Source organism: Calliopsis andreniformis, unplaced genomic scaffold, assembly GCF_051401765.1.
Source record: "Calliopsis andreniformis isolate RMS-2024a unplaced genomic scaffold, iyCalAndr_principal scaffold0048, whole genome shotgun sequence".
Lineage (NCBI taxonomy): Eukaryota > Metazoa > Arthropoda > Insecta > Hymenoptera > Andrenidae > Calliopsis > Calliopsis andreniformis.
This window is the reverse complement of record NW_027480457.1, coordinates 4,385,084-4,397,116: the sequence shown is the minus strand read 5'-3', so window position 1 is coordinate 4,397,116 and position 12,033 is coordinate 4,385,084. Positions and strand designations below refer to the sequence as shown.

At 43.1% G+C, this 12,033-nt stretch overlaps 1 protein-coding gene across 1 annotated transcript in view; it reads left to right on the top strand.

Annotated features, from left to right (window-relative positions):
• LOC143187500 (uncharacterized) overlaps nt 1–10,277 on the top strand; it is a 64,731-nt gene extending 54,454 nt beyond the window's left edge. Inside the window, exons 4-6 of the mRNA XM_076391711.1 lie at nt 9,764–9,891; nt 9,957–10,111; nt 10,168–10,277. Coding sequence (XP_076247826.1) covers nt 9,764–9,891; nt 9,957–10,111; nt 10,168–10,277 — 393 coding nt within the window. The remainder of the gene's footprint in view (nt 1–9,763; nt 9,892–9,956; nt 10,112–10,167) is intronic.
• Nucleotides 10,278–12,033: the final 1,756 nt, after the last annotated feature.

Below are 12,033 nucleotides of genomic sequence, written 5' to 3'. Positions count from 1 at the left end.
TTTCTTCTTACATTCAATAAATAATAAGTGATAATTAGATCTGAACAGTGGCTCAAATCCTTAATGTACGCAATGTGCGTGCGCACACACAACGGAACGCTTCCCATTACGCATGCGCACAAAATTAGTACGTCATCAGAGTGACATCCTATGGCGTGGGATGGAACACACATTCACGACAGGATGACGATCGGACGATGAAGTACGAACCATGTAGGCATGTTTCTGCCTCCAAATACCGCGTGCGTATGAGCGCCCCACTGGGCCAAGAGAGTGTACCGGCAGCGAGTCGAGTCCTGCCAGCCGGCATCCATCTTGCACATATGTCATGCATGCGCTGTTTGTATTCAGTAAAATATACTTGCTACATGGTTAAGTCACTATGAGTGTTATTTAACCACCAGCCCAGAACACGATAGTTAATGTAGGCCTGCCGACAATCACAAAGCCTTTAGCCATTTAGCGACTCTTTTGTATTAAACACCACAATATTTATGGAATAAATATATATTCTAAATTTCTCCCAAAATACACGTCTGTTCTTTTCACAGTCTCAGAAATTAATTCAATCCTATCGTTACCATAAACAAATTAATAATTGAATTATCAAACAAATTAAATAACGCGCGTAAATCGAATTTTCAATGACGCTAGCTTCCTGTTTCCGGTTGTTCTTTATGAGGTAGACTCCACAGCCAATCAACAAGCAACGCTCTCTATACGCCAGCGTAAACACTACCAGACCCATGCGCCAAAATCTCGGAACCAATTGGGAGCGTGTTTCCTGCAATGACTCCTGAACGCGCAGACGCAATACGAGTCTACCATTATACCGAGGGCAGTCATTAGGCCCAAAAGAGGGAGGCAATTTTCCCGTATAAATAGGGCAGCACTAGCACCAGCAAGAGAGACGAAGACAGCAGGAGTCAGAATTGCAGTTTTCTTCGAACATTAACCTTAAACTTTCAAATCCATACCGAGGCAGCTTTAATTAGCTCCTTGGTTCCTTCGATCTAGGCATCTTTAGCCAGCTCTCGGATCACTCCTAACTGAGGTAGCTTTAACCAGCTCCTGGGTTCCTCCAAATCAATGCAGCTTTGACCAGCTACTTGATTACCACTCCGAGGCAGCCCTAATCAACTCGTGGGATCCTCCAAAATGAGGCAGTTTTAACCAGCTCCTTGGATCCTCCGAATCGAGGCAGCTTTGACCAGCTCCTTGATCACCGACTGAGGCAGCTTTAACCAGCTCCTTGGCCTTTCCTTGATCCACATTGACATTGATCATCACTGCCATCTGCTCAGATTATAAGTTATTAATATTCTGTCGATATAGAACCTCGCGACAATTATCAGTTTATAGCTTAATAAGAATCTATCTCATCAAAGACTGAAGGTTGTATGATTATAAGAATAGAGGTAAGTACCTTAGTAGTGTAAAACATTTAGGTTAATAAATCATTTCATGTGTTGTTTTAAAAGAGAAATCATAGTCTGTGAAACTTATTTCTTAATCGCACGCCATACAAATCCTACTCCCTGTTCACAGGTAAACCGTTTTATGTACTACGACGCACGGTTCATTACACGCGGAATGTCCTGCGACATGTAATCGCGGGAAAGGTACTCGTTACTCGCGCTGTCGTTTGCGTTACAAGGTGTTTCACGGACTGTAACGTGACTGAGATTCACGTTGTTGGCGCGTTTAGTTAACCGATTGCGTAGCTGCAAGTACGATGGTTCGTAGCTCGCAGGCCAAAAATATTCCTGTTCGCAAATATCTTTCTGGAACCTAACCACGCGCATGGCCGCGGATTCAACTTGCCCCGTAGTCTGCAGGCCGTAGGTAATCCATATGCGAAATCGCCTTCCTCCAGCCACACAGCTTTTGGCGACCACCAGGTCCAACGCTACGTAGTTCTCGCTCAAGGAGTTACTAATTTCGGATCCACAGGGAAAGAAGTAGGGAACCTCTTACCACGCTTATGGTCTCGTTGAAGTCCCGCGCAAGAAGGTCGAGACAATTGCACGCGGCATGACTTTGCTACACGGTGCTTCCGTATTCCTACTCAGATTGGCCTGTGCGTATGGCATACTTTCGTAGCCAATCACCCTACCCCCCCCCCCCCCCCCCCCCCTCCGCCCCACCTATTGCTTCTCTCTAGATCATGATCCCGAGACGCATGGCATTTAATCCGACGGGTTACTCTACTGCGATCCGCCAGCGATGCGATGCCTGTAGCTACATCCTTCTGCCTCTTCTTTGGGGCCTTCTCTCCCTGAACGCTAAGCGAGAGGATCCTCCTCGCGTGACGTGGGCTGGTCACCTTGACTGCGCGGCCCCTGCAATTCTGATGCAGCCCTGTTGTGGACATCCTTTTGTAGTTTGGCTCCATGGGCAATGACAGCTTTTCTTACCCTTGAAGCATTGCCTTACTCACCGGACCAAGTGATCCTGGAGCGACGGGTACCAAAGTCGCTTCTCAAGTCAAAAACTTGAAAAAAGTAAAAAAATTACGCCAAGTACATGAGAAAGTCGGTACTGTGTCACAAAAAGATGTGAGACCGAAATGAGCTGTAAGTACATAAATGTGCTTCCCAGCATGTGCAGACGCAACACGAGGCGACACTGTGTAACTTAATGCAAGATGCGGTGCTTTCCAACTACACTTAAAATGCCACAACTATGCACAGTTAGAATGCTGCGTTCAACTTGGCGTGGCCAGTCAAGGTATTCTAAGATCATCAATACCATCCCTTCTCTCGCAGACTTTCAGATAATTCGCGAATTTAAAACTCTGACCATATGAGTAGATTTTCATTATGTTCCAGTTTGTAATACTTCTAAGGTTATTTATCGATATCAATACCTTGCCTTTCACGGACGTACAACTAATTCATCAATTTAAATAAAGTCTTAACACATTGCGTACACTTTCATTAGTTTGCAATTCCTAAATAATTTTTATTCATCGACACCTTGTCCTTGCCTGGCCACGCCAACTTGAACACAGCATTTTAGTTGTGCATAGTTGTGTCATCTTAAGCGTAGTTGGAAAGCACTGAATCCTACGTTACGTTACAAACTGTCGCCTTTGCACATTACTGGAAAGCACTTTTATGTACTTGCAGCTCATTTCGGTCTCACATCTTTTTGTAACATAGTACAGACTTTTCCGTGTACTTGGCGTAATTTTTTTACTTTTTTGAAGTTTTTTGTTAGGATCTCACTTCCTTTTAGAAAGATAATTTGCATAGGGAATGACTTCAGATAATTTTTAATATTATACTGTGTACAGTAGAATATACAAAATACCTTTTGCATGTTTATCATGCATAAACATCCGCAATTTTAATGCGAAGATCGCTGCCTTAAGTTTATAACAGTCATCTCCCATTTGTATTTTAATAGTAGGTATTGCTTTGATGTAGAAATTTTTCACTTTCGTTGTTCCACTATGTTAGAATTGCTGAACGCAGGGATCTAACAGGGTCCGGATTAGGTTATTGAGAGAATGGTTTCGAAAAAAAAGTATAGAATCAATTAAATTGGAGTCGGCTCTTACAAGGGCCAAATACAACGTTTATTTAACTTGAAATTTCGCCTAGAGCTCCTTGTCTGTGGTGGGAGTCTAGTTCGCTGGGAAAGGAGGGCCCTTTGCTTCACACGACGCCGGCCAGCGACGCTGGCGTCTGGAAAAGGGAATAGCGGTGGAACCGCATAGGCAAGCGAGAGTATGACTTTCACGCTTTACCTAGTCCTCCCGACTCCAGACTTCGACAACGAGTCTATGTGGAAGTGAGAGCAGTACCTTGTCGTAACGTTAAGGTAGTGCAGTGGACTATATTACCGACGATTCTCCGCACTGAAGGAAGCGTCGGTCGGCGAGTGTACAGAGAGGAGGGATCATCATTTTCTCCGTTTAACCTGCCTTCCAGGAAGGCTTGCCTCCTACGAATCTCGGCTTTCCGCTGAGATTCGTGAGCTTGAAACACACTATAACTAGAACCGGCTAGTCTTGGGGACTGATAATGGCCCGAGGTTCAAGCACTCACCGTTCACCACAATGTGTGCATCTATTCGTCATACGCGGGTTGCTTCAAAACGGGTGGTAGATCGCGGGTAACGCAGAGGTGCCGCACTTATGTTAACCGCTTTATTAACGCCAATTATCAAGGCTCAACCAAGCAGTGGTCTATGGTTGCTGAATAGCAAACTCAAAGAATCGGGGTAACCACCGATTCCAAGAGTACAGTTAATCGCCTGCAATAGTGCTCCATGGCACGTATCCCATGTGATAATCGAGTCGAGAAATTTCACGAGTTGCAGTGAAACAGACAGCAGAGAAGGCGTCTCGAGCCAAGGAATTTGCTGTCCAAATTTCCTAACTCAGATGACTGTTCTAAAGTTGCCGAAACCTTGTGACCTATCCAGCGATCGGTGCAAGGCTGACACTGTCTGACGAGCTCAAGACGCTCCGTGAAAAGTGCAGAACACCCGAAAATCCGCTACGCGGCGCTCGCTTATCATTGTCTGTCTGTGTGCAATGTTCCGATTTTACTCTCTCTCTCTCTCTTTCAGGCTCCGATGTCCCTACTCGATATCGGGTCTGAGATTCGAACAGCTGACCGCAATCGCTCACATGTTCGAACGTCAACTGTATCAGCTGAAGAATGAGTCATAATTCGAATGTATCGAGTTTGTTGTCAGCGCAACTAAATCTACCGAAGGCTACCTTCGGTCGGTCACGTATGCTAACGGACTACGATTCTCGCGGACGAGACAAAGGCTCGAAATTTAACCGCTTTCTAAACACACTACTATTGTGATCCAACAAAAGTAATTTTGCAATAAGAATTTCTTTGGAATCAGTTATATTGACTTTCCTCATTATGTTTGTATGTGAACTAACACAATTATTGCAAGGTTCTGTTTTCTTGTCTGTTCTGTTCAGATTTATCCATCCTGTGAAATTATGTTTTATTATTTGTTGAAATTCAAATTATTTTTTTAACATATTGGGCAGTGCAAGGTGTACCACACAATTTATCCTGATAGTAGTACTTGTATAGTTATATTTGTTGTAATAACCGTACATTTCTATCGTAATTTTTCTTCAAATATTTCTTATATCAATATTTGAAATTTCTGTTCCATTACAGATGAAAAATTTATCAACTAGTTAATTACAAACTCAAAACAGTTTGTTAAAATCGCTTATATTAAGGGATCTAACGAGGTTCCGGAAAAGGTGTGAGAGAGAGGGTTTGTAAAGAAACTATAACGTTGGTTCAATTTGTGTCGGCCCAAGAAAGGACTTAAGTACGTCTATGATTTTTAAAAATTGAAAAGGCCGGGGCTCTTGTATTGCTGGCCTGTATGTTCGACTTTCCTTTGCAATTAAAGGAATCGTCGATAGGCGAATGCACGGAGATGAGGAGACCTCTTCTCTACGTCTTATGCACCTTATAATAAAGCTTACTTCGTGCGAATCACCGCGAGAGCAGGGATTCACGATCCTTAAGATGCACTATCCCTAGCTGGTGCTAGGTTAACCCTGTCCGGATGTACCCGTCAACCAATGCACCTAAGCAGTGGTCTCGATGCTCTTACAACGAGTAGCAAACTCGGAGAATCATAACAATCACAGATTTCAAAAGTGCATTAGTTAGCCAAGAAATCCCTCTACTACGATCTGATTCGTCTGTGGTACGTATAATACGTGATAGCCGAACAGACAAAGATATCAGGCCGCAAGAGTCTGACCAGACAACTAGATTTCTAGCGCTTAGAAGACTTCGAGCGTTATGGAGAAACCAAGGTGCTCTTAGCGAAGTAGGCTAGAAATGGCTATGCAGCTGCTGATTTCCTGCTACCTGTCGAAGGGCGCGAGATTCGCATGTGTCTCCGCGAAATCGCGGAACACGCTAATTAGCCGCTAAGCGGCGCACGCTTATCATATTTAGTGTTTGTCCAATGTTCGACCGTTTCTCTGTCTCTCTCTCCCAGGCTCTGACATCCCCACTCGACATCAGGTCTGAAATTCGAATAGCTGACACAAGCCGTTCACCTGTTCGACTTCAACTGTAATAGCTAAAAACGAGACTTACTTCAAATTTACCGTGTTTGTTGTTAGCGCAACGGAATCTTCTACCGAAGGCGACCTTCGGTTGGTCACGTATATCAACAGACAATAGTTTTCGCGAACGAGACAAAGGCTCGTTATGTCATCGCTTTTTTAAATACAGTTAAAACAATGAAATGATAATGTTTTAAATGAGAATTCTGGCTGCAGTTTGTTAGAAAATATTTCGCACAAGCATGGCACAAATTTTCAGAAACTTGTGCAAATGAAGATAACCTCCCTGCCGGTGCGTCAGAAATGTCATTTGACACCTGGCAGGTTCTGTTTCTAATGATGGCCGCCGAGCCCTGCCGAATGATTCCGAGAGTTGACGAACGAAACATCATGTGATAATTCCTTTTGGCTGAACGTGCGCGTATAACGCGTGTATGTATAATGTTGACGAAAATTTGTCTGAATAAGAAGAATCAGAAGAAAAATCGTACAATTTCCGACAGATACATGACATGATATTTTGATATCTCTGTCATAGGTTGACCGATTTTATTGAATTTGGTTTTACTGGAAAGCTCAGATACGATTTACATCAGAAAAATGCTTTTAAATTGACAAAATATTGCCCGTGTGATGAGATATTAATGAAATAAGTTTCAGGTAAGGTTGGAATAGCCGATTCTGGAGTAAAGATACATGGCAGCGACAGTTTATATACATACAGTTTATATATATCGTTTTTCAGCTATTACAGTTGACGCTCGAACAGGTGAACGATTTCGATCAGTAGTTTGACAGACCATGATAAGCGAGCGCCACATAACGGATTTTCGAGTGCTCCGCGCTTTCGCAGAGCGACACGAGCTCGGAAGTCAGTCTTGTACGGATCGCTCGATAGGTGGCAAGAACTTCGGCTTTTATAGAAAAGCCTCACGACTTCAAGTAGCTTGGTCACCAGACTCTTAAACTTGAAACGCCTTCTAACTAAGTATCTGTCCACTGCGACTCGTGTAATTACTCTCATCGGTTATCACGTGAGATACGTGCGACAGAGTATCGAGAGAGCGGTGCAGAAACAATTTCGGCGACTAACTGTACTCTTGTAATCGGTGGTGTCTGTGATTCTCTGAGTTTGCTAGTCGTCAGCGGAGCAACCATAGACTACTGCTCGGTTGAGGTCTGATAATTGGCAGTACAACAGAGAGGGTTAACGTAAGTGCGACACCCGCGATCTACCACCCGTTTAGCAGCAACCCACGTGTGACGAATAAATACACACGTGTGGTGAACGGCGTCTGGTAGAGCCTCTGGCCATTGTCAGCCACCAAGACTGGCTGCTGGTAGTTACAGTAGGTCTCGCGCTCGCGAATCTCAACAAAAGCCGAGATTCATACGAGGCAAGCCTTATTGTAATTCCGTTGTTCCTGCATGCAGTCCTGTAAACGTGAACACGAATTCTTGTGTGTCTACGTCAATCGGTGCCGTAACGTCTCACTACAGTGCGCCAGAGAGCGAAATGAGAACTCTGTTTCTAGCGACAGCGAATATGCGAGTATACGGAATGGGAGACAGGTCGCTCATCGCATGTACACTCATTGGCCAGGGTTCTGAGTCCTTCTTCATTTCCGCGAGTCTGGCGAGTGATCTACGAGTCGCACGAAGGAAAACACCAGTCACGGTTATAGGCTTGCGGGGCGAAAAGACCCAGGAATTAACGCACAGCGCGGACATTGAGTTCGGGTCGACGCGGTGCACTGCTGAGGCGTTTCGTACCAGTGCATACATTGTCCCGAGGATAACCTCATACATTTCACCATTAGTTCACGTACCGGAATCTGAGGCATTGCGTGAAATGACGCTCGCGGATCCTGATCCTGCATCTGATCGCCGAATTGAGGTTCTAATCGGTGCAGAGATTTACGCGACTGCAGCAAGAAAGGACCGATCGCACAGGAAACGGCCTCGGGCTGGGTTCTGCCTGCACTGATCGGTGCAGCCACCTCTGCCCCGAATCCCGTAAGGATGCTTCCTTGCAACGTCCTTGAATAGCTGGATAAAGCAATATAGCGATTCTTGTTGATAGAGGAGACTCCCTCGACGTTGATTAACAACAAGGCCGAGGATAAATGCGAGAAGCACTTCGCACAAACTGTCGCGCGAGACACGACGGGAAGGTTCATCGTTCGGTTGCCTTTTAACCATTCAAATCCGGACGAGCTGTTGCGTGAATCTCTCTCAATAGCTCTCTCCACTTTGACTAAGTTCAGAAGAAAGCTGGACCTTCACCAAACCCTCGTGAGGGAATACAGTGAGTTTTTCACTGAATATGAGTCGCTGATTCATATGACTCGCCTTGAGTCTATCGATAAAACGCGACTCTACATCCCACATCCAGCGGTTATTCGCACGGACAGCGCTACGACGAAGCTGCGCATCCTATTTAATGTTTCGAGAAAACAGCGGGCGGATGCTTGCTGAATGACATCCTCCACGAAGGTCCGAAATTACAGAGCGATATCACCGCCATATTAACGAGGCAGCATCTATGAAATACGTGTTAGTACCGGATATTGAGAAAATGTTTCGACAAGTTCTCGTCGCTTCAGATAATCGTCGTTTTTATTGCATCGTGCGGTGCACCCCCGCAACCGAGCGAATTATGGCTTTTGAGTTGAAGACGATGTGTTTACGGGAGCTCTAGACAAACTGTCGTTCGAGTAAATCTTTAAACAAGCGTGCTAGCTCTCACAGCAAGCTGGATTTAACCTTCATAAGTGTGCTGGAAATTCATCGCACTTGTTACGTAACATCCCACTGAGCTCGCACTTACACGTAGTTGACCGTAAGTAAGGCACAAGGATGAGCTCGCTACGATAACGGTCGCCGCTGTCGAGCAGGCGAAATACACACCTTACGAATTTTCCGTATAAGGCGAGGGCGACACGAGGGTGACCACGACCGAAAGATGGAAAGCGAAGAACGATGCCCCCCCCCCCCCCCCCCCCCCCCCCGTGTATCTGACCGCCTAGAGACTCCGGAGAAATTGAGTTGAATCGAGTACCGGAGCACGTACCGGCCACAACCCGGCGGTACCGCGTGACGGCATCCGGTGGGCGTTACCTCCTGAAGTGGAACATGGAGGGGCTGTTAACGTCTCTGCTCTGGAAAGAGCAGGGCGCGCGGGCAGCTACAAACGCGGCCAATCCCGCGCTGCAGGCTGCACTTGCAACCGTTATACGGTTTGTGACATACGGTCGGAGTCATTATAGTCGGTATTATGGCATCACAACACAACGTGCCTCGAGTATTTAATTTTATTTCTGTTAATTATAATGTGTTCACGTAATATAAATCTGTGGTTTCATTTTGACTTTTCCTGCTTAGTAAAAATATTTCTTTTGGACTTTCCCCTCTTCTATAACTATTAACCGAATACAGAACGTTGCAATTTTGTTATTTACATAAACTTTGGCTTTAAAAATCAGGATCGCTTTCTCAAAAAGACCAGAATTAGTTTTTTAATTTATTGACATGTTGTTCCCCATTTAGCGCGTCTTGCGCCATATAGTATATTATCAAACAATATGCCAAGATCCTCTGCCATTATAATACGGCTTGTTTTATCACTATTACCTTGTTAAAAATCGTTACTTGCAATGAATTAGATATTTGCTTGCATTACAGGTCATAATAAACAAAGACGTTACATCAGTTATATACCAAGAAAGCGTAGAATCAATTAAGCACTATTTGAAAGAAGTTTCAACCAAAGGACATCTTTATTTTTGGTCCTGGAAGGAATTTAGTATGAGGTTAGTGAATCCAAAGTACATAGTCAAATATTAAATTGCTCTTACAATTTACAGTTACTTTACAGTATTTTTGGAGAACATTTCCGTCTGTTTTCACAGACAGTTAGAGGAGCTGTCGAATTGTTATACATAAACGAGAAATTCTTTGCCAGTTTGAGATGGTTTAGTATAGGAAGTGAAAACTCCATCGCTTATTGGACATTATTTTGTTCACCAAAAGGTATTATTTTATTGTTCGGATTTCAATATATTATACGGGTACATACGAATACACAGAAAGCTTAAGGCTCTGTCGACTTTTGGGTGGGAGATCGCTCTGCTGGATACTCGAAGCACGACTCTGTCTCATATCCAAGAGAGATCGTATCTACTATTTAGATTACTAAAAAGTTATTTACGCCGTATAATGTCACACTTTATACCAAAAAGTTTGTAAGAAACTGTTTTTATCATTGCAGTCGTTCACGAATTATTCCATCATTTCCAATTAAAGGAAACTGTACCTGAATGTTATACAGAGTGTAAAAAGTATACGTTTTAATATTTTAAGGGTTGATATGAGCCCCAAGGGGGGTACAAAATGTCCTATGACATAGTGTCTGATCTACTTTCCTTTCGCAGTAATAATGCCTTAAAGTTAACATGCGTATACGCTAAAGCAACAGACGTAGTAGTTTGTAATTTTGCAAACACATTGGAAAGCAGTAATAGAATAAACTAGCTTGAATACATTTTGTTATATCTCTTACGACTTAATAAAGCTTCTACAAAGCTTTAAACATCTGAGATGTTTGCGAGAATGAGCTTAGGTTACACACATAGATAAAGTACGAAAGAAATGTCTTGCAGTCAGCTGCTGAAAATAGACTAGTAGTCCAACAAGTGGGAACCCTTGACAACAAAGGGTCTCATTGAGGAACTTGTATCTCAAAATGTGGTCGGAGAGATAGGTAGGTAAGGTCCGTCAGCTGTGAAAACGTAAACAAGTAAACGAAAAGTGTGGACATTTTTTGAAGTTCATTTATAGTAAAGAAATCAATAACAGTTGGTATTTACATTTGTTTAGAGCAAATGCTGAAAGTGATTGTCATTAGCTTCTAAGTATGCTTAGCATCTCCGTACACAATTTTCGCGAATGCGACTGAATATTTCAGACTGCTGACGTATAGCATCTGCAGCCTGAAATATTCGAGTCCGTAATCCTTCAATGGAGTCTATGTTACCGCCCATATAAACTAAAGCTTTCGTGTTACATCGATAACACGAATACATATCCACACATAGAAATCGAGGTCCATGTGGGCCGGAAGTACATCATGGAGCAGCCACATTCTAATAATTGGAGCTGTAGTGACTCGAACGATTTTAGATTCGTTTCCAACGGCAAATGTTGGTGATGCTAACCACATGCTGGTTACATGCAAGGTTCTGCGTGGCAACACGTTGTCGTCGTCCTGAGCGTTGCAAGAGAAACTTTTCCTTTTTTTTTGTAACATTCAGGCAAAGTCAACACATATTATTTTATGGGGACCCTTTGTCAAGACGTTCTAGAGATCTCAGAGTAGTCCTAGTCATATGAGTTTGTTTAGTACACATGTACGGAGTAATTATTTATAAATCTTGAGTTGTAATAAATTCTATTTTTGTTACATACTCAAGTGTATGAATAACGTACTCCCGTACCTATCCTAAAAGCCAAAGTATTCTGAATAAAGTTTGCTTACTCTGCACTATTTAAACGTGGCGGCAAGACATAAGGGCCAATGAGATGGACATCTACCATCCCGCCTCTATAGTCATCCGCATTTTATGCTGGAAATGAGTGTACATAATATTGTACGAATTGCTTACTCATCAGCGGACATAATTCTGCTTAAAAAATTTGGATATTCCACAAATTGTTGCAGTAACCACGCACAGAATGATCGCCTCCACTAAAAATCTTCTATTATTAAATTTTATACCCTTTGAAAATGGTATGAATAGAATTCTGTGGATTTATAAATGAAATATTTTCTAATAAGCATGAAATGAGAGGGGTAATTACGTTAAAAATCACTTAGGTCATACTACGACAGTTCAATCACTTCTTTTTTGAGGCCTGTAATTTCGCTCAAAATACAGTACAATCTATTGTATAAT